Here is a 25,680-nt window from a genome sequence, read left to right as displayed (position 1 = left end):
GTGATAAAGAACAGAGTTCACCATCACTGTGATAAAGAACAGAGTTCACCATCATTGAGATAAAGAACAGAGTTCACCATCACTGTGATAAAGAACAGAGTTCACCATCATTGAGATAAAGAACAGAGTTCACCATCACTGATCACTGAGATAAAGAACAGAGTTCACCATCACTGTGATAAAGAACAGAGTTCACCATCACTGAGATAAAAAACAGAGTTCACCATCATTGAGATAAAGAACAGAGTTCACCATCATTGAGATAAAGAACAGAGTTCACCATCACTGAGATAAAGAACAGAGTTCACCATCACTGAGATAAAGAACAGAGTTCACCATCACTGAGATAAAGAACAGAGTTCACCATCACTGATCACTATGATAAAGAACAGAGTTGTTCAGAGAGCTGAAAGCATGTTAATCTGAAGTGAATCACAGCTCGTCACCACGTTGCTAATACAACATATTTAATTGCACACCTTCCTGCTGCGTTCACATCAACACTGATGTCCTGACGCTGACAATGAAGTGCTTCTATTGTTAATTGGATTTGTCTTCATTTACATGCATAGATGGCAGCCTTATAGATTAACAGTTAGGAGCGTGAACACAGACACACGAGCTACAGCAGAAACTAATGTCTCACTTATTAAAGACATAATTATGGAAATGAAATTTAATCAATTTTAAATAGAAACAAGGAACTTTGCTTTTAAATTACAGAAAGAGCTGCAAAGATCAAAACAAAACCCACAACACTGAGTGTCAGTAATAAAACTATATGACGATATTTTGTTGGAGAGAGCTGCTGTTGTTGGACCTCTCAGAGACTCATGTACGTCCACTGGCACACAAACCACAGTTTATCATCTTTGTGCTAAGCAAAGCTAACCGGCTATATATTTATTGGACAGACATCCCATTTGATTGCAAGCTTCTCATTAAACTCTGTGCTAGAATGCAAAGAAAATAATTTTCAAAAAAATCACCACATGCATCATTTGGAGACCAACAAGTATTTTATATTCATTAAATAGTCATTGAATACGTGAACAAACTTTAAGTTAATCAAACTAAAACAGTTCAGGTTCAAGTGTTTTCACCAAGAAAACAAAGGAAATCCTGCAGCACAACATTATCTACACACAAAACTAATGGGAGGATTTTTGTTGCAGACACAGTTGACATTCACTGCTGGTTCCGTTATGAGGAGATCTGGTGGGCTCCTGGAGGCTCCTGAGGGCTCCTGAGGGCTCATGAGGGCTCCTGGGGGCTCATGAGGGCTCCTGGGGGCTCCTGGGGGCTCCCGAGGGCTCCTGAGGGCCACACTGACTTTAACATGGTGATGATGGCCGATGTTAGGTTAGGTTAGGTTAGGTTAGGTTAGGTTAGGTTAGGTTAGGTTAGGTTAGGTTAGGTTAGGTTAGGTTAGGTTAGGTAGTTACTTTATTAATCCCCGAGGGGACATTTTTTCGCTGCAGCAGCATACAGAAGCAATAAGATAATAATAGAATAATAGAAAAGCAATAAAATAGCAGTAAAAAAGTATAAAATATAAAATGCACAGTATATACAGTACAGTATATATCTATATATATTATATACAAACAACCAAGAAACACAGACAACAGTGTTATTGTTATGTGATGGATTTTGCCAGAGGTGAGTTATTGTACAGTCTTATTGCGGTCGGCAGGAATGATCTCCTGTATCAGGAATGATCTCCTGTATCAGGAATGATCTCCTGTATCTGGAATGATCTCCTGTATCAGGAATGATCTCCTGTATCTGGAATGATCTCCTGTATCAGGAATGATCTCCTGTATCTGGAATGATCTCCTGTATCAGGAATGATCTCCTGTATCTGGAATGATCTCCTGTATCAGGAATGATCTCCTGTATCTGGAATGATCTCCTGTATCAGGAACGATCTCCTGTATCAGGAACGATCTCCTGTATCTGGAATGATCTCCTGTATCTGGAATGATCTCCTGTATCAGGAATGATCTCCTGTATCAGGAACGATCTCCTGTATCAGGAATGATCTCCTGTATCTGGAATGATCTCCTGTATCTGGAACGATCTCCTGTATCAGGAATGATCTCCTGTATCTGGAATGATCTCCTGTATCAGGAATGATCTCCTGTATCTGGAATGATCTCCTGTATCTGGAATGATCTCCTGTATCAGGAACGATCTCCTGTATCAGGAATGATCTCCTGTATCGGGAATGATCTCCTGTATCTGGAACGATCTCCTGTATCAGGAACGATCTCCTGTATCAGGAATGATCTCCTGTATCTGGAACGATCTCCTGTATCAGGAATGATCTCCTGTATCTGTCCTTGTGACAGCAGCTGGAGGAATCTTTTAGAGAACATCCTCCTCTGTCCCTGCAGCAGGTGGAGAGGGTGGTCAGGATTATCCAATATGGACAATAATTTGTTCAGCGTCCTCCTCTCCACCACCTTTTCCAGACTGTCAAGTTTGTAGCCAATGATGGAGCCGGCCTTCTTCACCAGTTTGTTAAGTCTGTTGGTGTCTCCGGCTCCAATGCTGCCCCCCCCCCCCCCACACACACACACACACACACACAGCAGACCACAGTGAAGTACAGTTCACTGGCCACAACAGATGGTAGAACATCTCCAACATCTTGCTGCACACATTGAAGGATCGAAGTTTCCTCAAGAAAAAGAGTCGACTCATCCCCTTCTTGTAGACAGCATTGATGTTGGTCTTCCAGTTCAGTCTGTTGTCATGGAGACACCATGTCCACCTCCTCTCCCAGAACTCTCAGCGGTTGTGGAGCCGTCGTCTTCCTCCTGAAGTCGACCACCATCTCTCTGGTCTTGGCCACGTTCAGGAGCAGGTGATTTCTTCCCACCCACTCCACAAAGTCCTCCACTACTGCCCTGTACTCCTCCTCCCGTCCATCCTTTATACACCGTCCACTGACTCCTCCTCCCGTCCATCCCTTATACACCGTCCACTGCAGAGTCATCAGAGAACTTCTGCAGATGTCTTGACTCTGAGTTGTTCTGGAAGTCAGTGGTGTAGAAGGTGAACAGAAAGGGGGACAGAACAGTTCCCTGAGGAGCTCCAGTACCACTGACCACCGTATCAGACAGCACACTGCCCAGACGGACAAACTGTGGTCTGTCTGTCAGGTAGTCAGTGATCCAGGAGACGGTGGACATGTCCACCCCCCCTCCACCCCCACCACCCGCAGCTTCTCACTCAGCAGCAGTGGTTGGATGGTGTTAAATGCACTGGAGAAATCAAAGAAAGTGATTCTCACAGAGTCACCGGTTCCATCCAGGTGAGACTGAGCTCGTTGCAGCAGGTAGATGATGGCATCGTCCACTCCCACATGAGGCTGGTACGCAAATTGCAGAGGGTCCAGAGAAGATTTCACCAGCGGTCTGAGGTGGGCCAAGACCAGCCTCTCCAGCACCTTCATCACATGAGATGTGAGGGCAACCGGTCGGTAGTCGTTGAGGCCAGATGGAGTCGTCTTCTTAGGGACAGGAACCAGACAGGACGTCTTCCACAGCACCGGGACCTCCTCCTGCTTCAGGCTCAGGTTGAAGAGGTGTTGTAGGACCTCAGCCAGCTGGACGGCGCAGGTCTTCAGGACCCCGGGCCTGATGCCTTCAGGTCCTGCAGCCTTGCGCTGGTGGTCTCTCCAGCTGTCTCCTAACCTGGCCAGTCGTTACAGAGAGGAGGGGGGGGGGTGTATGTATATCTGTTTATACAGCAAAATGAGATTAACTCTGGACTGGAGAAATTATAGTGCAGGAGGACGCAGGAAATAATCCACAGAGAGCAAAGTCCACATAAAAAGGTAAAGTGACTCTCCTGTTCTGCAGGAGGAGGAGGAAGAAGAAGAAGAGGAGGAAGAAGAGGAGGAGGAGGAGTGATCCGGACTACACAGTAACTATCAGTCACCGATCAGAGGACTGCAAGAGGACTCATGTCACATTAAACTGCTCCTGCATAAGAAGGACACGTGACGCAGGTGTTTAATGGAGAGAAATTATCAGACTATAAAACAGCTGAGTCATTTAACTCCGGACGGTCCGTGAACGGGAGCGGAGCGATGGCAGCCGGTGTACAAAGATCCAGTGTCGGTTGTTTCACCTACCTGCGCTGTTTTTAATCCACTTTATGATTATTATTTTTTTTTTTTTTTTTTTTTTTTATTGTTGCTTTAAAAGGTATGAAGAACTTTTCCCTTTGCTTGATTTTTCTGTGGACGACGCTGCAGCAGAGCAGCGTGCAGACGGCTGTACCTGCCACAGGTGAGTGGATGACACAGGCTACGTACAGGTAGGAGCTGCAGGTATGTGCCCGAATGGAACACGAACTGCACACAGACATAATGCACAAGCTGGAAAGTTCGAATCTTATTCTACTGATTCAGTTTAGGAAAATGTGATTTTTTTTTTTTTTTTTTTTTTTTTTTTTTCAAACTGAGTCTGGGCTGAAAGGTAAACCACCAGGGACAAATAAAAACGTGTTTTAACCTTTTAAAGAACAGAAATGTTTCCTCCTCAGAATAAAGTTTTAAAGTTGGACCGCATTGAAACCAACAAGCTCAGCAGAACTGGATCTTTTCAACTGGTCCCAACATGTTGTCACATGGACCGGGTGGTTCCGGGCACCAACAGGTTTCATTACTTTTAATTCAGGTTTATGATGTGATGATCTGTAGGATTACCAGCAATAATAGTATAATGTCACTGTGGGAGGAGTTCAGTGCAGCTTTAAGTAGTATATGTACACTTTATGTTTCCACTTTATCACACTTAAATATTTTACCTTTAACCTTTTCTCTGACAGTGATAGGTAATGTACTCAGCAGATAAAGATTTGACACCAAAGTTAAGAACATCTCTGATGCAGTGTAATAAATTAAACTATCCAACTGTATATGAAATAAATAAAATTCAATACCTACATTAATGCCTCAGTAACAATAATAATGAATATAATAATAATATGGTGTGATGTATTATTCTGGTAGGAGGTATTTCTCTTAAAGACTTAAAGTACATTTGCTCATAACACTGTGATGTTTATGCATAATAAGGCTTTTAAGTGCAGGTCCTTTACGTATAATGGAATATTTTAACACCATGTTAAAGGATCTGAACAGAACTTTCTCCTCTCCTGCTAAACTCAGGGTTTTTTTTTCTAATATTTAATTTGGAAAAACAGGCAGTGCAGCTGGAGCTGGGCTGAAGTTGCTTATATGACTTCCAATGAAACAAATTATTAGAGTATAGTAAACATGGACAGCTGTGGAAAATGTCATGTTTCCTGTATTAAGACACCAAATTGGACTGGAACTAGTTTAAACAGTGTTTCAGCTCTGGTTCACTCTTAAACACATCAGCAGTGTGTAACTGCCTTAAAACTGAACCTCCATGAAACTTGATTGAGTTTGGATTTGATGAGAGAAGTTGAATGGGAGTCTATGGAGCCGGAGGCTTTTTGGAGCCGACCTCTAGTGGCACTCGCTGGTATTGAAGCTGAAGACACTTCTGGATCAGAACCATTTTATAGACCTGAAGCTACGAACACTTTTATATCCAGTCTGTGGTCACAAAGCAAACTATCAAATGAGACATGTCGTCAATGATTTTGAAAATACAAAATAAAACCAGCGGGTCTTAAAGGAACAGTTCAACCTTTTATGAAATGTAATTACTCACTTTCTTGAGAGTTGGATATAAAAGTTTGAGTGGTAACTAAAGCAGGTGGTTAGCGTAGCTTAGCACAAAAAGAGAGGGAACAGGCTGAACAGCTAAAACAACCCTGCTGCTACTGTACCGTCTCAGAGCTCAACAACAAACATGTTGCAGCTCGTTTGTTTATTCTGAAACACCAAAGAACAGTTTGCCCTTTAGAACCGTGACTCATGTGCCAGACTACTTCCTGACTCTGAGGGGTTGCCAGGCAACCAGTGGAGATTGCAGGCAGTTCTTACTTCCTGTTGACCTGCACTTAGTTCTCTGTGAAACACGTAAAACCACGAACTCATCTTTACACGTCACTTTCTGCAGAAACGAGAAGGAACCTGAAGACGTTATGTTCCATTTGGACAGACGGCTTCATGTTTAAAGCCCAGATACGATATCAAGAAAGAAGGTGAATAAATCTACTGACAGGTTTAACAGATACCCATCAGATGAGGCGGAGACACAGTGAGAGACAAACTGTCCCCCAGTGTGTCCTCGGAGGAGTGAAAGTGGAGTACAGGCTGATCTGGGTCTTCCTGATGGGAGTCAGTTGTTCATGGAGACGTAGAAGATCCGACGTCCTCACAGGTGGTCTCAGATAATTAAAGTAAATATTATCTGCGTTGGAGATCCTGATTAAACCGCCGGGACAAGAGCTCTTCTTTCATTCACTCATTCACTCATTCTTTCACTCACTCATTCACTCACTCACTCACTCACTCACTCACTCACTCACTCTCATTCTTTCACTCATTCTTTCACTCATTCACTCATTCTTTCACTCACTCATTCACTCACTCACTCATTATTTCACTCACTCATTCATTCACTCACTCACTCATTCTTTCACTCATTCATTCACTCATTCACTCACTCACTCATTCTTTCATTCACTCATTCACTCACTCATTCATTCTTTCACTCACTCATTCACTCACTCATTCTTTCACTCATTCATTCACTCATTCACTCACTCATTCTTTCACTCATTCATTCATTCACTCATTCACTCACTCATTCACTCACTCATTCACTAACTCATTCTTTCACTCACTCACTCATTCACTCACTCATTCACTCATTCACTCACTCATTCATTCACTCACTCACTCACTCATTCTTTCACTCATTCACTCATTCATTCACTCATTCACTCACTCATTCTTTCATTCATTCACTCACTCATTCACTCATTCACTAACTCATTCTTTCACTCATTCACTCATTCACTCACTCATTCATTCACTCACTCATTCTTTCACTCATTCACTCACTCATTCTTTCATTCATTCACTCACTCATTCATTCACTCATTCACTAACTCATTCTTTCACTCATTCACTCACTCACTCACTCATTCATTCATTCATCTGTGTTTGTTTTTCTGCCTGCAATCTGAAAACATTCAAGCAGCCGACGGTCTAAAGTCTGATCTTTGAACTCCAGGAAGAAGTCATGGTTCACTCATCTGGGCTGCAGTGAGACACATGATCCACACACACACACACACATGATCCACACACACACACACACATGATCCACACACACACACACACATGATCCACACACACATTGTCTCTGTGTCCTCGTCTCCTTGTCTCTGTGTTGTCTGTCTCAGAGACACCACATCCAGTGGACACATGCAGGAAGGTGTTTGTAGAACTGATGAGTTTCATTGGAACAATATTCTCCGATCAAGGCTGCTTTTATCTGAGTGGTATTAATATAATCATGATGGGAAGATTCTTCACTGCTAACAGTTCATATCTTTGAGGATGTAACGTAGAGACCTCAGAAGTCTCCAGGTTTTATGAACATTTTTATTAAATTAAAAACACGTCTGTACCTCCACTTAATGTCTGAAAGGACGGAACTGGGAGACTGGGAGTAGATGATAGGCTGACGGGAGGAGCAGCTGCAGGTGAGCAGACTGGGCAGGTGAGGTGGGCGTGGCTAACAGAGTGAGTAACAAACTAAACATCAGAAACCAGAGGTTCTGATCAGTGTTTCAGACGATAAGTCAGCCCCTCCCAGAAATGATCACAATAATCAATGCAAAATTCACAAGAACTCTCTTTAACAGAAGATCTGCTGAAAGTATCACAGTACAGCAAGGCTCCGCCCCCTCTCCGCTCACCATCACAACAACAGGAGGTGACGGGGTTTGTGGGAAATGTGGTCTTATGATGAATGAGGAACATGTTCAATGAGTTTTCTCCACTTCCAGCTGAGAGACTGAACTTTGTTTTAGTGTTGAATGAATGTGATTTAAAGCATGTAAATGTCTTATTCTGACAGCAGATGTGTTCTTTGTTCTGTATTTCAGTCACAGACGGTTTGTTCTGGAAACATTCATCACTTTAGACTCTTTTTATCACTTTGAGCCCCGTGATGCTTCTCTAAGTTCAATAAAATGTATGTGTATGCAAAAAGATTATAATTCAAATAATTCTGAGGTACAGCAGGATTATTATCACAGGAAGTCAGCACATTATTATTTATATCAGGGAGGTGGTAAAAGAAAGAAATCTAATTTGATCTCTCCCTGAAGACCACACACTGAAGTGAACTTCCTGTTTCTCCTCCTGTTCTTCAGTGTTGAACTGCTGTGAAGGAGAAATCCTCCTTCTGCTGGACTCTTCAGGAAGTGTAGCGAACTACGAGTTCTCCCGCCTGCTGGTCTTCACCTCCGAGTTGCTCCGCCTCTTTTCTTTGGGCCGCGGGCATGTCCGGGTGGGGCTGCTGCAGGTGGGCACCGAGCCTCACCTGGAGTTCGGCCTGGACGTCCACAGCAGTCAGGAAAGTCTGCAGAGAGCCCTGCGGAGCGTCCGCCAGCTGCAGGGAGACACCAACACGGAGGCGGCGCTGAGGGTGGCCCAGCAGCTCCTGGAGGAGGAGGAGGAGGTGCCGAAGATCCTGCTGTGGCTGACGGATGGAGTGCAGCCGGGAGACGTGGAGTGGCGGATGTCCAAGCTGAAGGAGCGGGGCGTGTTCGTGTTGGCCGTGTCCACGGTCCATGGAAACTACCATGTGCTGCGGCGAGTGGTGACGCCTCCTCTGGAGTCCCACCTGTACTCTGTGGACATCGACAACATGGACATCATCACTGAGGACCTGAGGGACGCCATTATCAGTATGTGTGTTGGAAGCAGCAGCGTCTTCATGGAGGACATTACTGTAAGACAAGAAGAGATTGTCCTCTTCTTCTTCCCTCGAGTGTTAACATCTCTCTGTCCTCCTCTGTCTCTGTCTGTCTCTGTCTCTCTGTCTGTCTGTCTCCATCCTCCTCTGTCTGTCTTCGTCCCTGCAGGAATTATCCGTGCAGAACGTCTGCGTGTCGTCCATCTGACGTCCCACAGTGCCGTGCTGCGGTGGCGTCCTGTTCTGAGCGCAGACGGGTTCTATGAGTTCTGGTACAGGTCCATCTGGAGAACCGACCCTGAGATCAGACGCGCTCTGTCAGCGGCCTCCAGCCAGGTGGAGCTAACTGACCTGCAGCCCGACACCACCTACTCAGCGTCCCTCCGGCCGGAGTCCAACCAAGGATTGTTCCCCACGCTGTCCGTCGACTTCACCACGCTGTCCAGTGAGGACGAGCTTCACCACCATCACAAATCACTTTGATCCTGCTGGTCTTCCTCTCACCTGCCTCCCCTCGTCCTCCCTTCTTCCTCTCCTCTACCTCCCCTGTTCCTCCCCTCTTCCTCCCCTGTTCCTCTCCTCTTCCTCTCCTCTTCCTCTCACCTGCCTCCCCTCTTCCTCCTCTCTTCCTCCCCTCTTCCTCTCCTCTTCCTCTCACCTGCCTCCCCTCTTCCTCTCCTCTACCTCTTACCTGCCTCCCCTGTTCCTCCCCTCTTCCTCCCATCTTCCTCTCCTCTTCCTCTCACCTGCCTCCCCTCTTCCTCCCCTCTTCCTCCCATCTTCCTCTCCTCTTCCTCTCACCTGCCTCCCCTCGTCCTCCCTTCTTCCTCTCCTCTACCTCTTACCTGCCTCCCCTGTTCCTCCCCTCTTCCTCCCCTGTTCCTTTCCTCTTCCTCTCACCTGCCTCCCCTCTTCCTCCTCTCTTCCTCCCCTCTTCCTCTCCTCTTCCTCTCACCTGCCTCCCCTCTTCCTCTCACCTGCCTCCCCTCGTCCTCCCTTCTTCCTCTCCTCTACCTCTTACCTGCCTCCCCTGTTCCTCCCCTCTTCCTCCCCTGTTCCTTTCCTCTTCCTCTCACCTGCCTCCCCTCTTCCTCCTCTCTTCCTCCCCTCTTCCTCTCACCTGCCTCCCCTCTTCCTCTCACCTGCCTCCCCTCGTCCTCCCTTCTTCCTCTCCTCTACCTCTTACCTGCCTCCCCTGTTCCTCCCCTCGTCCTCCCTTCTTCCTCTCCTCTTCCTCTCACCTGCCCCCCCCCCCCTCTTGCAGATGTCCTGAGTCCAGCAGTGGTGTCCCTGTCTGACTTGGGCCCCCGTCAGATCCGTGTGAGTTGGGGTCCGCTGCAGCGGTCGCGTGTCCAGCGGTACAAGGTGGAGTACGGAGTTCTTCCCGGCGGACTCGTCCGCTCGGTGACGTTACCCCCGGCAGATGAACTCCACGCTGCTGACGGACCTGGAGCCGGACACGCAGTACCTGGTGACAGTCAGCGCTTTGCATGTGGACGGATCGGAGGCCGCCATGTCTGTGAGGGTCTGCACTCAGCAGGGTGCGTGTCACACTCCGGGTTCATGTTTGAGCAGCTGTTCCGTCGTGTGGTTAAAAACATCATCTCTGTAGTCACACGGGACATTTTGACTTTTATGAATCGTTCTTCACGTCAGCAGGAAGCTGAAATGTCCTCCTGTGTTCTTCCTGCAGCAGCTCCTCCTGCCCTTGTTGACCTCCAGCTGTCCCCGGTGGAGCGACAGGTGGATGAGGTGCAGGCAGCATGGCGGTCCCATCAGGAAGGGCTGAAAGGCTTCTGGGTCAGCTGGGAGACCGGAGACTCCCACAGCTCCCCCTCCCAGACCTCCTTCTACCTGCCGGCCAGCGCCTGGTCCACTCGGTTGACCCGCCTGTCGCCGAGCGGCCGAGTGTGCGTGTCTCCGCTCTACAGCTCCGGCCGAGGAGACGGGATCTGCTGCACCGCCAGGACTCCCGCAGGTTAAATACCACGTGCGCTTCTTTTATTCCTGCAGCTTCATTACAGGAGCTGTAATTTATCCGTCTGTTCTGATTTAACAACCATCAGGCAGCTCCAGCAAAAGAATCCAGCATTTAAATTCTGTACGCACGAGATAACTTCTGCAAGACTGAATATTATTTCAAATATTCATCTTTAAATGAACCATAGTGACATAAAAGACATCATCTTATAACTCCAGCTGAACAATGGTGGAAACAACACCTGAATAATCAACTCTTCTTCTGTCCTGTAATTATAATGAAAGACCATCTGCTGAAGCACGACCATCAGTCCACCAGGAGGATCCAGATAACCTCCATCAGACTTCAACTCAGTAAACTAGTAAAGATGTGTTACTAAAACGTGGAATCGGTCGTCACTAGTTTGACATCCTTCAACCTGTAAATGACTGTGGTTTCTGACTTCTGCTTATTTTGCCCGAAATAAAATCTGAGGTTTAATAAAGCACAAGCGTGTTGAGTGTGACATGAAGAGCTGAACCACAGCAGCCTGACGAGGTTCCACCTCATTATTCAGATCAGTGAAGACGTCCTCAGCTCGTCTCCACTCAGGTTTCCTGCTCACTGTTTCACTTTTATGATGTCAGACTGAACATTATTAGATGCATTCATTAAAACATCCGTGTGAAGCCGAAGAAGCTTTTACTGAACTTTAGAGGACTGCAGCTCGAGTTTTTCTAATCAGCAAACACTTTTCTCTGAATCTCATTAATGTCGTTCTAATTTATGGACGAATAGAACAAAACTGTGTTTCACTGCAGCATCAGTGCAGAATCATTTCCATTGTAGGGTTTCATCAAAAGCACGTGTTCGGACTGATGTCAGAGGACGTGATGACGGTTGCATTTGGTTTTCTCCTCCTCATCCTCACATCAGACTGAACCCCGTCTGTGATCCTGATTCTGTCCCGTCTGTATTTCGTGCTCATATATGTACGGTATATATAGTTTTACATTTTGAATATAATGCTACTGAATATTTACAGTTTTGTCTGGTCAGACATTCCTCTGGAAAAATTATAAGAAATGGGTTTTTTTCTATAAACAAAAAAACATTACATTTTATAAATGTATATCAATAAATTAAATAAATACCTTATTTTGTCCTCTGGTGTTTTATTTGGCTGTTGATGAGGCCATCTAGCGGCTGTAGGCCGTCATCACATCTGATGAAGGGAGTAAATGGAAAACTTTATGTCATCCAGTCATGTGACATAAAGAAGTCATGAGGAGGTCATATTAGATTAAATGTGATTCTCTGAGAACATCTGTGAACTTTAACCGGAACATTAAAGTTCGTGTTTAACCTCCTCTGATGTTAAAATGAAGTGTTGCTGGTCTCACTTCGAGTACGAGTACTTAACATACATACAGTGAACTCTGGTTATTCCTATAGCATATACTTAGTTACTTTGAAATAATGTTCAGCCTGATCTATTCTGTAATAGTGATAGACATATCAATAAATATGTTTGTGTTTTTAATGTTAATAAATGAAAGGGAGGGGGTTGCTGGTAAAGTCACTCTCTGTGTATAAAGTACACGAAGGCCACATTGGAATAAAAGTAGATATTTGACCAGAAAATGACTTTAGTAAAAGTTAAAGTAGTCTGACTTGAGTTTTAAAGTATCTGATTAGTTATTAAATACCAAAAGGAAGTTGTTTTTTTATATTAAATGTAACAGTAAATTATGTTATTAAAAGAGCAAGCAGTCAGATTTTTTATTAAATTATAAAGTTTATTCTTTCAGACACAACAGTTGTTGATCTGAACTGGTAAGATGAAGATTATTCCGTTATCATAATTCTGCCATGTCCCTGAAGTAAAACGGTATGTTTCATTTAGGATGTTTCATGAGTGAAACTAAACCAACTAAACCGTCTCCACAAACTGAAATCCTTCACTGGATGAACAGCAGTTTGTGAACTCTTTTTTCTTTTCCTGACCCAGTTTGTAATGACGTCACATTCCTGTCGTTAGTTAAAGCTCGTTCAGCTCATCTGACTTTTCTGTCAGGAGGATTTCTTTGGGTTTTATTGTCCTCATGTGACCTCAAGTCAAAGCAGGAAATTAAAGAGCTGTGAGGTCTTTTTGTTCACCTCCAAAAGGACCGGACGCTTCCTCTCTCCCTCCTCCTCCTCCTCCTCCTCCCCTTCTCCCTCCTCTCCCTCCTCCTCTCCCTCTCCCTCCTCCTCCTCCCCCTCTCCCTCCTCCTCTCCCTCCTCCTCCTCTCCCTCCTCCTCCCCCTCTCCCTCCTCCTCTCCCTCCTCCTCTCCCTCCTGTCCCTCTCCCTCCTCCTCCTCCCCCTCTCCCTCTCCCTCTCCCTCCTCCTCCTCTCCCTCCTCCTCCTCCCCCTCTCCCTCCTCCTCTCCCTCTCCCTCCTCCTCTCCCTCCTGTCCCCCTCTCCCTCCTCCTCTCCCTCTCCCTCCTCCTCCTCCCCCTCTCCCTCCTCTCCCTCTCCCCCCTCCTCCTCTCCCTCCTCCTCCTCCCCCTCCTCCTCCTCTCCCTCTCCCTCCTCCTCTCCCTCCTCTCCCTCCTCCTCTCCCTCCTCCTCTCCCTCTCCCTCCTCCTCCTCCCCCTCCTCCTCCTCTCCCTCCTCCCCCTCTCCCTCCTCCTCTCCCTCTCCCTCCTCCTCTCCCTCTCCCTCTCCCTCTCCCTCCTCCTCCTCCCCCTCCTCCTCCTCTCCCTCTCCCTCCTCCCCCTCTCCCTCCTCCTCTCCCTCTCCCTCCTCCTCTCCCTCTCCCCCCTCCTCCTCTCCCTCCTCCTCCTCCCCCTCCTCCTCCTCTCCCTCTCCCTCCTCCTCTCCCTCTCCCTCCTCCTCTCCCTCCTCTCCCTCCTCCTCTCCCTCCTCCTCTCCCTCTCCCTCCTCCTCTCCCTCTCCCCCTCCTCCTCCTCTCCCTCTCCCTCCTCCCCCTCTCCCTCCTCCTCTCCCTCTCCCTCCTCCTCTCCCTCTCCCCCCTCCTCCTCTCCCTCCTCCTCCTCCCTCCTCCTCTCCCTCCTCCTCTCCCTCTCCCTCCTCCTCCTCCCCCTCTCCCTCCTCCTCTCCCTCTCCCTCCTCTCCCTCCTCCTCTCCCTCCTGTCCCTCTCCCTCCTCCTCTCCCTCCTCCCCCTCTCCCTCCTCCTCTCCCTCTCCCTCCTCCTCTCCCTCCTCTCCCTCTCCCTCCTCCTCTCCCTCCTCTCCCTCCTCCTCCCCCTCCTCCTCCTCTCCCTCTCCCTCCTCCTCTCCCTCTCCCTCCTCCTCCTCCTCCTCCCCCTCTCCCTCCTCCTCTCCCTCTCCCTCCTCCTCTCCCTCCTCCTCTCCCTCCTCTCCCTCCTCCTCTCCCTCTCCCTCCTCCTCTCCCTCCTCCTCTCCCTCTCCCTCTCCCTCCTCCTCTCCCTCCTGGACCAAAGCTGCTGAGGAAGCCCATTTGATGGAGGAGCTGATTAATCTCTTGAGCTTCATTAAGGATCTCCAGCAGCTCCCTGAGGTCCCAACGCTGAGCTTTCTTCGGCCGTCCCACTGAGCTGGATCAGTCCAGGTGGGATGGTCTTCTGCATCCTGTTCAGGACGGTCCTCTTCACCTGGTGTCCAACATGTTGGAGGACAGAAGCTGATTTATCTTAGACTGAAGATGGAGGACGCCGTCAGAGTTTAATCAGCTGTTGCAGCCCTGGTTCTGGTTCCGGTTCCCTGTGTGATGATGGACGGGTCCACGGAGCAGGAGGACAGCTCCGAGCTGGTGGGGATGGGACTCCGTGTCTCTGTGTCCCCGGCTCAAACCGCCTTCTACATCCTCCTGGTGATGCTAGGCATTCTGGGTAACGCCACCGTGGTGGGGGTCATCGGTAAGAGCGTGATCATGGGCCGCGGCGGGAGACACAACTCGGACATCATCATCGTCAACATGGCGCTGTCCAACCTGCTGGTGTCCGTGATGAGGAACACGCTGCTCGTGGTCTCCGACACCGGGCTGCAGGTGAGGACGCTCGTCTCCGGCTTCGTTGTGACGTCATCATCGACACGGCGTCTCTGAACACATCTGTCCACCTGTCTGTCTGCTCCACAGCTGTACTCGTCCAAAGGCTGGTGCCAGGTTCTGATGGGGGTCTGGGTCTGGCTGCGGTCCGTCAACGCGTGGTCCACGCTGCTCCTCAGCGCCTTCCACCTGCAGACTCTGCGCCGCGTGGCCCCGAGCGGCGGCCTCCCGGGACCCCGCGGAGCTCCCGGGAACCTGCTGCTGAGTCTGGGCCTCATCTGGCTGCTCAACCTGGGCTACTCCATCCCCGCTCACATCTTCTCCACCAGCGGGGACACCAACAGCACCGAGGTGAGCCGACCGGCGGCACCGACCGGCGGCACCGACCGAGCCGACCGGCGGCACCGACCGAGCCGACCGGCGGCACCGACCGGCGGCACCGAGCTCGCTCTACTGCAACGCTGCTCACTTTCTCTTATTTCACTAAAGTAGGAAAATCAATTTGCACACAAACTTGCTTTCGTCGTGACTCATTAGTGAGATTTAAATGAGTATTTATTGAAGATGAATCATCTCTGATACAACAATCATCCAAACTACATGCAGACTTCATCTTTCATCAATTAACTAATTCGATTTTTCATACAAACAAACGGAACCAGAGACTGAAAGTAAACATCCAAACATTGGTGCAGTTTTAGAGATTATTTATGAATTTAACCACAAACGAGTTTGGAACATACGTGGTTAGAAGCACATGTATGTGCTGCTCCCACAGACCTGAGTTCAGCATGTTCAACTGACTTCCTCCTTTCTGGAGAATTTCATTTTTCTGAATTTCTAGATTTTCTGCCGAATCATTCTGGATATAAAACAATATCAAATATTTCATCTATAATAAAGTCAGTTTAAAGAGATCGTGTCAGAAGTAGATTTCCTCTTTTAATCATTATACACCGATGGAGAACCATCGGTGTGTGAACGTTCTCCCGATGGAGAACCATCGGTGTGTGAACGTTCTCCCGATGGAGAACCATCGGTGTGTGAACGTTCTCCCGATGGTGAACCATCGGTGTGTGAACGTTCTCCCGATGGAGAACCATCGGTGTGTGAACGTTCTCCCGATGGCGAACCATCGGTGTGTGAACGTTCTCCCGATGGCGAACCATCGGTGTGTGAACGTTCTCCCGATGGAGAACCATCGGTGTGTGAACGTTCTCCCGATGGAGAACCATCGGTGTGTGAACGTTCTCCCCGATGGAGAACCATCGGTGTGTGAACGTTCTCCCGATGGCGAACCATCGGTGTGTGAACGTTCTCCCGATGGCGAACCATCGGTGTGTGAACGTTCTCCCGATGGCGAACCATCGGTGTGTGAACGTTCTCCCCGATGGAGAACCATCGGTGTGTGAACGTTCTCCCGATGGAGAACCATCGGTGTGTGAACGTTCTCCCGATGGAGAACCATCGGTGTGTGAACGTTCTCCCGATGGAGAACCATCGGTGTGTGAACGTTCTCCCGATGGAGAACCATCGGTGTGTGAACGTTCTCCCGATGGCGAACCATCGGTGTGTGAACGTTCTCCCGATGGAGAACCATCGGTGTGTGAACGTTCTCCCGATGGAGAACCATCGGTGTGTGAACGTTCTCCCGATGGAGAACCATCGGTGTGTGAACGTTCTCCCGATGGAGAACCATCGGTGTGTGAACGTTCTCCCGATGGAGAACCATCGGTGTGTGAATGTTCTCCTGATGGCGAACCATCGGTGTGTGAACGTTCTCCCGATGGAGAACCATCGGTGTGTGAACGTTCTCCCGATGGAGAACCATCGGTGTGTGAACGTTCTCCTGATGGCAGCACCTTGCATGGTGATCTGTCTCATTAGTGTGTGAATGGAAAAACATGTAAAAGCGCTTTGAGACTGAAAGGTGATAAAACTATACAAGTACAGACCATTCACCGCCCCCCTCCGTCCTCCTCCTCTTCCTCACCCCCTTGCCTTCCTCTTTCTCCCCCCCCCCACCTCAGACCCTGATGCTGGTGAGCAGTACGACGCGCCCCCTGCTGGGCTGCGTGTGGAACTTCCCCAGCAGCTCCAGCGGTCTGGTGTACGCCACCACCTCCATGGTGATCCATGAGACCATCCCCATCATCCTGATGGTGCTCACCAACCTGAGCTCCCTCTACACCCTCTACACCCACGGCCGGGTGCGCATCTCCGGTCGGGACGCTCCGGTGGTCAAACGGGTGCCGGCGGAGAGACGAGCGGCCAAGGTGAGGAAGAGGAGGGTGAAGGAGCTCCCTGAATGTGCGTCTGTGATGTTGACCTCTTCACCTGGTGTGATGCTGCAGGTGATCCTCGCCCTCATCACGCTCTTCATCGTCTCCTGGGGAACCAGCATCATCTCCGTCAACTACTTCAACTACAACCGCGGCTCCTCGGCGGAGTTCCTCCTGGTCATCGCTCGCTTCGCCAACATCATCTTCATCGCCATGTCTCCGGCTGTCCTGGCCGTCGGACACCGCCGGCTGCGCGCCTGCATGAAGTCCACGCTGAGTCACTGAAGCTCTGGAGATGATTGATCATCATGAACTGTCATCGGTCTCCTCCTCCAAACAGCTGCAGGTGGAGATGTTCTTCTGATGGAGTTAAAGTGATGCTGACTTTCATTTATTGTGTTCGTGCTTCTTTCTTCTTCATTTCAAACTCAAACTGTCCAAACTGATTCATCTCAATTGTACTGAAGCTGAAATTGGACGTGTTGTTGTGGTTGAATCGTGTCGGTGGAACATCATGAAATAACCAGACAGCTGTTTACATCTGGATGTTTGTGGAGCCGTAAAAAAACAGATAAAGCTGAACAGAAAAACGATTTTCTCCAATTCTCTATTTGTGCCACATTTTACAGGAGAAGACTTTTTGTTAGAAATCATGTTGTAAATAATATGATAAAAAACAAATAAATCTGACAGAACAAACAAACTGCACCAGAGAGACGAAGAAACAGTGACAGAAAGTAAATGTTGATTCTCTCCAATAGAAACTGAAATAATACTTTGAAGTTCAGATGGATGATGGACGGACATTTTTCAGAGAAGTATTTAAGCAGTCATTTTTTTTGTTTGCTTAAATTTTCTCCATCTTCATCTCTTTTTGAACAACAAACACTCTTCCTGTAGCTTTCTTTGCTTTAGTCTTCGGGGACGTCTGTCCGTCCTTCGTGTCCTCTGTGGGACGTCTCTTATTCCAGCCCAGCATCGTGCTCCTGATCTTCCTCCTCAGCTTGCCGTGTCCCAGAGCCACCACCAGGGGGCTGAAGCCCACGAACAGGGAAGCGGAGAAGTGTGCGACGGTCAGGAGCCCCTCGGCGTGGTGCCCCCTGTTGTGGTTGTAGTACGTTACCGCGGCGACCTGCAGGGCCCAGCAGACCACGAAGAGGGACACTAGGGACATGATGACGTGAGCCGCTTTACGCTCCGTGGACACGTGTTTGTCCAGCTCCCCGCCCCCACCCCCCGACTCCACCCCGGACGTCACCGCCCGGATGTGCTTGGCCAGAGCGTGCAGCGTGGCCAGGTTGGTGCCGACCATCAGCACCAGCGGCAGAACCTCGTTCAGAGCCAGAGAGGTGGAGGCGAAGGCGGAGCCCTGCTGGGTGGAGGGGAACTCCCAGATGCAGCCCAGCAGAGGGCGCGTGGTGCAGCTGATCACCATCAGCTCCACCGTGGTGTTGCTGTGGACGTGGGTGCTGTACACCAGCGCCGGGATGGAGAAGGCCAGGTTGGCCCCCCACACCACCCCCAGCACCACCCACACCCTCCGCCTCTCCCTCTGCAGGGCCAGCGGCCCGAAGGCCACGTGCTGCCGTCTGAGGGTGGTGCAGTGGAACGTGCTGAGAGCCAGAGTCACCCAGCAGCCCACCGCCCTCCACCACACCCACAGCAGCATGAAGACACGGCACCACCCGGGGGACAGAGACACGTCCAGCCCCAGGTCCGACACGAAGATCGGCACCGTGCGGAACAGAGACGTCAGCAGGTTGGCCAGAGACAGGTGGACCAGGATGATGTCACAGGGGGGCAGCCGGCGGGGGACACTCTCCAGGGACGACTGTAACACCTGGAGACACACAGACACACACTGAGGACACGCAACACAGAGGACACAACACAGAGGACACACAACACAGAGGACACAACACAGAGGACACAAAACACAGAGGACACAAAACACAGAGGACACACAACACAGAGGACACACAACACAGAGGACACAACACAGAGGACACACAACACAGAGGACACAACACAAAGGACACACAACACAGCGGACACAACACAGAGGACACCAGACACTGAGGACACACAACACAGAGGACACAACATAGAGGACACAACAGACTGAGGACACACAACACAGAGGACAAAACACAGAGGACACAACACAGAGGACACACAACACAGAGGACACAACACACTGAGGACACACAACACAGGACACAACACAGAGGACACAACATACTGAGGACACACAACACACTGAGGACACAACACACTGAGGACACACAACACAGAGGACACACAACACACTGAGGACACAACACAGAGGACACAACACAGGACACACAACACAGAGGACACACAACACAGAGGACACAACACAGATGACACAAAACACAGAGGACACAACACAGGACACACAACACAGAGGACACACAACACAGAGGACACAACACACAGAATACACACAACACAGAGGACACACAACACAGAGGACATAACATAAAGGACACATAACACACTGAGGACACCCAACACAGAGGACACAACATAAAGGACACATAACACACTGAGGACACCCAACACAGAGGACACAACATAAAGGACACATAACACACTGAGGACACAACACAGAGGACACAACACAGGACACAAAACACAGAGGATACAACACAGATGACACAACACAGAGGACACAACACAGAGGACACAACATAAAGGACACACAATACACTGAGGACACAACACAGGACACAAAACACAGAGGACACAACACACTGAGGACATACAACACAGAGGACGCAACACAGTGGACACACAACACAGAGGACACACAACACAGAGGACACAACACACACTGAGGACTCACAACACTCAGATCACATGCATGTGCCTCACCACATGGATGACCAGGATGTTTCCCAGGATGCCAGAGAACACCAGCAGCCCGAACAGGATGGCGTCGACGGTGAGGACCTCAGACATGACATCATCCTCTCCTCATGCTGCGTGTCTGTGATGAAGATGAAGATGGATGAAGAGGTGAAGCATTACTGCTGCTGCTGCCGACTCGCTGCTCTTTATAAAGACTCTGACAAACAAACCGGTTCCTCACACGCCAGCAGGTCGGTGCTGACCCGCTACACGACCCGCTGCATCCTGCTGAGGACGAGTTTCCACCTGAACAACCAGCAGCTGACTCACTGCTGACAGCAGGAATCTGACACGGACACACGTGTAGTGACGCGGACATACGTGTAGTGATGCAGACGCAGACATACGTGTGGTGACGTGGACATACGTGTAGTGATGCAGACGCGGACATACGTGTGGTGACGTGGACATACGTGTAGTGACGTGGACATACGTGTAGTGATGCAGACGCAGACATACGTGTGGTGACGTGGACATACGTGTAGTGACGTGGACATACGTGTAGTGATGCAGACGTGGACATACGTGTGGTGACGTGGACATACGTGTAGTGATGCAGACGTGGACATACGTGTGGTGACGTGGACATACGTGTAGTGACGTGGACATACGTGTAGTGATGCAGACGCAGACATACGTGTGGTGACGTGGACATACGTGTGGTGATGCAGACGTACGTGTGGTGACGTGGACATACGTGTGGTGATGCAGACGTACGTGTGGTGACGTGGACATACGTGTGGTGATGCAGCTGAGACCTGGTGTTTGATTGTTATGGACAGAGGTCCATGTTACTGAGCATCGGTACCTGACCAGGTAAACAGGAAGTACTGACCACACATTGAACCTTCCTGAGCTGCAGCTGACTCAGCATCTTTCTTCCTCCTCCGTCAGCTGTTCCTTCTCTTCCTCGACACTAATTATTTTCGGAGTCTGTCTCTCGGGACGAGGCAGTTATTTCTGCTTCATTAAACGTACAGAAGAGTGAAGCACCGATCATCAGATTGTTCCTCTGTGACGGAGATCTTTCACTTCTTCGGTAAACAGATCATCATGTCACAAAAACTACAAAAGGACAAACTTCTGTATTTTACTCCATGTCTGTTTAAACAGATCACATGACTGTGACTCTGTTCAACAGCTGTTCATCTTCTCTGAGCTGCTCAACATCCTTTAAGCCCTCTGACACTGACAGACAACAACAACCATACGACAACATGACAACATGACAAGACAACATGACAAGACAACATGACAAGATGAGAACATGGCAAGACATGACAAGACAACATGAGAACATGACAAGACAACATGAGAACATGACAAGACAACATGAGAACATGACAACATGAGAACATGATAAGACAACATGAGAACATGACATGAGAACATGACAACATGAGAACATGATAAGACAACATGAGAACATGATAAGACAACATGAGAACATGACAAGACAACATGAGAACATGATAAGACAACATGAGAACATGACAAGGCAACATGAGAACATGACAAGGCAACATGAGAACATGATAAGGCAACATGAGAACATGATAAGACAACATGAGAACATGACAAGACAACATGAGAACATGATAAGACAACATGAGAACATGACAAGGCAACATGAGAACATGATAAGGCAACATGAGAACATGATAAGACAACATGAGAACATGACAAGACAACATGAGAACATGACAAGACAACATGGCAACATGAGAACATGACAAGACAACATGAGAACATGACAAGACAACATGGCAACATGAGAACATGACAAGACATGACAAGACAACATGAGAACATGACAAGACATGAGAACATGACATTGAGTACATGACATGACATGACAACATGAGAACATGACAAGACAACATGGCAACATGAGAACATGACAAGACAACATGAGAACATGACAAAACATGGCAACATGAGAACATGACAAGACATGACATTGAGTACATGACAAAACAACATGAGAACATGACAACATGAGAACATGACAAGACAACATGACAAGATGAGAACATGGCAAGACATGACAAGACAACATGAGAACATGACAAGACAACATGAGAACATGAGAACATGACAAGACAACATGAGAACATGACAAGACAACATGACAACATGACAACATGAGAACATGATAAGACAACATGAGAACATGACAAGGCAACATGAGAACATGATAAGACAACATGAGAACATGACAAGACAACATGGCAACATGAGAACATGACAAGACATGACAAGACAACATGAGAACATGACAAGACATGAGAACATGACATTGAGTACATGACATGACATGACAACATGAGAACATGACAAGACATGAGAACATGACATTGAGTACATGACATGACAACATGAGAACATGACAAGACAACATGGCAACATGAGAACGTGACAAGACAACATGAGAACATGACAAAACATGGCAACATGAGAACATGACAAGACATGACATTGAGTACATGACAAAACAACATGAGAACATGACAACATGAGAACATGACAAGACAACATGAGAACACGACAAGACATGACATTGAGTACATGACAAAACAACATGAGAACATGACATGACAACATGAGAATATGACATGACAACATGACAACATGACAATATGACATGTCAACATGACATGAAAACATGTCAACATGACATGGCATGACATGTCAAGATAACATGGCAACATGAGAACATGACAAGACAACATGACAAGTCAACATGACAACAAGTAAACATGACATGACATGTCAACATGACATGATAACAAGTCAACATGACATGACATCCTCCCTGAACCCTGCAGCTCCACCACCATCCTCATCATACTCCTCATCGTCCTTCATTATCCTCATCATCATCTTCATCATCCTTGTCATTTTTATCATCATCATCCTCTTCCTCATCATCTTCATCCTCATCATCATCATACTCATCATCCTCATCATCATCATCATCCTCATCATCATCATCCTCCTCATCATCCTCCTCATCTCCATCAGAACAGCAGAGAATTGATTATTGGATAGAAAACAGAACACACCCTCACTGTTGAATTAGATCCACATTTTTATCTTAGTTCAGGCGCTTCTCCAACATTACAGAACAAGTTCTCGGAGAGTTTTCGATGCGACCGCATGAACGAGTCCTTTTTGTTCCAGAAGTCAGGAGTCCAGAACCAGGAGGGAAACGCTGAGGGAGAGAAGACAGGAAACTGAGCTCTTCAACAAAGAACAGCACGGTGTCTTCGTTAGATATATTAATAAAGATGAAGATGGAAGCGGGAGAGGAGAGAAGGAGATGAACAATCCAGACAACAACAAACTGTCAATCAGTAAAACCTTTGTTTTTTTACTGATGTATGTTTTCAGTGTGCAAACAGTGTTTCTATGGGGACACAATAGACTGTAACACGTGAAAAGACAGATTATTAGAACTAGAACCAGTTTTATCAAATCAAATCAAATGTTCTTGTTTTACGAGGTCTGTTTGTGTAAATCAGGGCGTCCAAGCTTTTCTCAAAATTGAAAGATTTGATCCAACGGTCCCTCCGCACACCTTTTGAACCGTAAACGTTTCAGACAAACCAACTGTAAGGTGATAAAGCGCGATACAAGTTCAGATCATTCACCGTGTACTGTTCAACAAAACACTTCCATTTGCAATGACACTTGTCATTTCTTCTAATGAACATGGAACCAAATGTAAACGACTCTTTGACCTGTAGAGAGTCCGATCACATGAAGAACGAGCTGTCTGGAAAACCTCAAACCTCCATGAAGCTGATAAATATCTTCACCTCAGCTTCATTGTAAACACAACTTATTTTGGGTGATGAAATGTTGTTTGTTAACATTTATGTTCAAAACATATGAAACTTGCTCTGGTCTTTCACACAGGTTCATTCAGAAAGTCATCTTTTGATTGACAGTGCTGGCGCAAGTAAATAATCCATTTGAAGGCGGAAGCTGTGGGCCGATAAAACCTGACCGGGGCCGTGATTGGCCCGCGGCCTCACTTTGGACATGTCTGGTGTAAATGATCGTGGTGATGTTGGAATAAGACTTCTTTCTATTCAACGCAGACCGGAGCAACGAGTCTGAATTTACTGGAACGTCATGTTGGAAACTTTCCCTCACAGGAAGCTCTGATGGATAAATGTTACAACGTGACGTCTCCCGTTTCTCACCGCTGCGGTGGTTTCGTCTCCAGGATCTGAGCGCTGATTGGCTGAAGGTGGCGAGAGCCAGGAGGAACCAGCTGAGACAGAGACCGAGCAGCAGCCCGACGATCACGTCCACCTCCTGCCGCGTGACGATGTTCCTGCCGATGGCGCTCTGCCTGGGATCCACCAGGCGCAGGTCTCCGTGGTAGGCCACCACGTGGTAGGCCTGCTGGCTGAAGACACCACTGAAGAAGAGTGGAGGGACCGCAGGGACAGGAGGGCTCAATAAGAATTCATTCATTATGACGGAGATCCTTCAAAGAAGAAATTCTGAAGGAAGCAGACAGAAACCACAGAGATCACAGAGATCCTGATGGCGTCCATCAATGAGGGCGAACGTGTGAAAAATACTGTGGATGGATTTTGACAGTGATGTCAGTGATGATGGAGATTTAAACTGACTGAATAATCAGCCAAAGTTCATCTTGAAAAACAGACAAATAAAACCTGGTTTCCAAAAACGTCGTGACTGTAAAATGTAAATGAAACCATCTGTTGGTCGTTTAACAGCTGCATCACCTGTTCACCTGCTGTTTTACCTGCCACACGTGCACCTGCAGACATGCTCCTCCCCCCGCAGTAACGGCAGGATGACGTTGTGAAGAGACGTCAGGACACCGTTCATGTCGGAAACTAAACAGGAAGTGAAGTTAGTTCAAAATAAACACCAGAGAAATGTAATTTAAAACACGGAAGAGAACAAGTTATCAGCTGTTCACTAACCACCGGGAAACTGATATTAAAAACCCCGGTGTTACCGGCACGGAGAATCATAACGTCATAAAAACCTCCCGGTCCTTCTTCTCCAGACTCACTCGATGACAGTTCACTTCCGGCCGGGTCTTCTGGACTGAATCTACCGGCAGCGGTCCGTTACACCCAACAGCACCGGGAGGACTGTTTACCGGTCAGATGTTTACCGAGGAACTGAAAATGAGTTGTCATGGTTACCGAAAGCTAAATGTCACGTGACCGGTATTTCAATTCCTCTGAACTGTACTTTAGTTATTTTCTGAAAAAAAACACCAGAACTTCGAAGTCGTTCATTTTTAAAGTTCGCTAATTATATTTATTTATAAAATGAGCTGTGTCGAACTTGATCAGTTCGATTTGTTTAATGTAACGGTAGATTCTGCTTATTAAAGTTGCTGTGAACGATTACCGGGACAGTTGGGACCGGATGACTTCCGGTTAGATAATGAGGAGACTCTGCTTCAAATAAATATACATACACATCACTGCCAGGCTAATAAACTGATATAAACACGGTTATATGTTTTTTATTTCATCATCAGCTCATCTATTCTAACTTTGACCCTTTCGTGTCCACCAACATCTAAAACATCCAAATC

The 25,680-nt window shown here is 47.7% G+C and overlaps 5 protein-coding genes across 9 annotated transcripts; 3 read left to right on the top strand and 2 right to left on the bottom strand.

Annotated features, from left to right (window-relative positions):
* The first annotated feature begins 3,790 nt into the window (after positions 1-3,790).
* LOC138200536 (von Willebrand factor A domain-containing protein 1-like) lies at positions 3,791-12,006 on the top strand. Its single transcript, XM_069153316.1, is given in 6 exon segments — positions 3,791-4,304; positions 8,344-8,880; positions 9,058-9,333; positions 10,153-10,301; positions 10,303-10,429; positions 10,582-12,006. Coding segments are annotated over 6 exon segments (1,461 nt in total). The 5' UTR covers positions 3,791-4,222; the 3' UTR covers positions 10,872-12,006.
* Positions 12,007-12,720: 714 nt separating this feature from the next.
* On the top strand, positions 12,721-14,412 carry LOC138200106 (uncharacterized). The gene is given in 3 exon segments (XM_069152571.1): positions 12,721-12,731; positions 13,018-13,298; positions 13,301-14,412. Coding segments are annotated over 3 exon segments (1,404 nt in total).
* A 177-nt stretch (positions 14,413-14,589) lies between these two features.
* Positions 14,590-17,455, top strand: LOC138200099 (olfactory receptor class A-like protein 4). The gene is made up of 4 exons (XM_069152558.1): positions 14,590-14,865; positions 14,956-15,216; positions 16,896-17,141; positions 17,220-17,455. The coding sequence occupies exons 1-4, from the start codon at positions 14,590-14,592 to the stop codon at positions 17,430-17,432; spliced, it is 996 nt and encodes a 331-aa protein (XP_069008659.1). The 3' UTR covers positions 17,433-17,455.
* Positions 17,456-17,718: 263 nt separating this feature from the next.
* Positions 17,719-23,232, bottom strand: ora4 (olfactory receptor class A related 4). The gene is made up of 3 exons (XM_069153242.1): positions 23,147-23,232; positions 20,046-20,160; positions 17,719-18,987 (listed from the first exon to the last, which is right to left on the bottom strand). Exons 2-3 carry the CDS (start codon positions 20,130-20,132, stop codon positions 17,995-17,997), a joined length of 1,080 nt encoding a protein of 359 aa, XP_069009343.1. The 5' UTR covers positions 20,133-20,160; positions 23,147-23,232; the 3' UTR covers positions 17,719-17,994.
* Positions 23,155-25,260, bottom strand: LOC138200512 (transmembrane protein 240-like). 5 transcript variants are annotated; one of them, XM_069153305.1, is made up of 4 exons: positions 25,052-25,260; positions 24,868-24,961; positions 24,293-24,598; positions 23,155-23,295 (listed from the first exon to the last, which is right to left on the bottom strand). In XM_069153305.1, the coding sequence occupies exons 3-4, from the start codon at positions 24,567-24,569 to the stop codon at positions 23,174-23,176; spliced, it is 399 nt and encodes a 132-aa protein (XP_069009406.1). In that variant the 5' UTR covers positions 24,570-24,598; positions 24,868-24,961; positions 25,052-25,260; the 3' UTR covers positions 23,155-23,173. The 5 variants fall into 5 exon arrangements, with proteins under 5 accessions (XP_069009406.1, XP_069009379.1, XP_069009370.1 ...); XM_069153278.1 differs by having other exon boundaries at positions 24,293-24,513; XM_069153269.1 differs by having other exon boundaries at positions 24,293-24,513; positions 25,087-25,260.
* Between the last annotated feature and the right edge of the window lie 420 nt (positions 25,261-25,680).

This window comes from Embiotoca jacksoni, unplaced genomic scaffold, assembly GCF_022577435.1.
Source record: "Embiotoca jacksoni isolate LCO1_2020_lvr unplaced genomic scaffold, fEmbJac1.0.p SCAF_1, whole genome shotgun sequence".
Classification (NCBI taxonomy): domain Eukaryota; kingdom Metazoa; phylum Chordata; class Actinopteri; family Embiotocidae; genus Embiotoca; species Embiotoca jacksoni.
Note: the sequence above shows the minus strand (reverse complement) of the source record. Positions and strands in the feature narration are given on the sequence as shown.

Excerpts from the sequence above, each read along its gene's own strand:
- LOC138200099 (XM_069152558.1), top strand. The coding sequence starts at position 14,590 with ATGGACGGGTCCACGGAGCAGGAGGACAGCTCCGAGCTGGTGGGGATG. Across the intron at positions 15,217-16,895 it reads GGGACACCAACAGCACCGAG|ACCCTGATGCTGGTGAGCAG; the intron begins GTGAGCCGACCG and ends CCCCCACCTCAG. Across the intron at positions 17,142-17,219 it reads CGGAGAGACGAGCGGCCAAG|GTGATCCTCGCCCTCATCAC; the intron begins GTGAGGAAGAGG and ends GTGATGCTGCAG.
- ora4 (XM_069153242.1), bottom strand. The coding sequence starts at position 20,132 with ATGTCTGAGGTCCTCACCGTCGACGCCATCCTGTTCGGGCTGCTGGTG. Across the intron at positions 18,988-20,045 it reads ACATCCTGGTCATCCATGTG|GTGTTACAGTCGTCCCTGGA; the intron begins GTGAGGCACATG and ends GTGTGTCTCCAG.
- LOC138200512 (XM_069153269.1), bottom strand. Across the intron at positions 24,514-24,867 it reads TGCAGGTGCACGTGTGGCAG|TGGTGTCTTCAGCCAGCAGG; the intron begins GTAAAACAGCAG and ends ACTCTTCTTCAG. Across the intron at positions 23,296-24,292 it reads GAGACGAAACCACCGCAGCG|CGTTTCCCTCCTGGTTCTGG; the intron begins GTGAGAAACGGG and ends TCTCTCCCTCAG.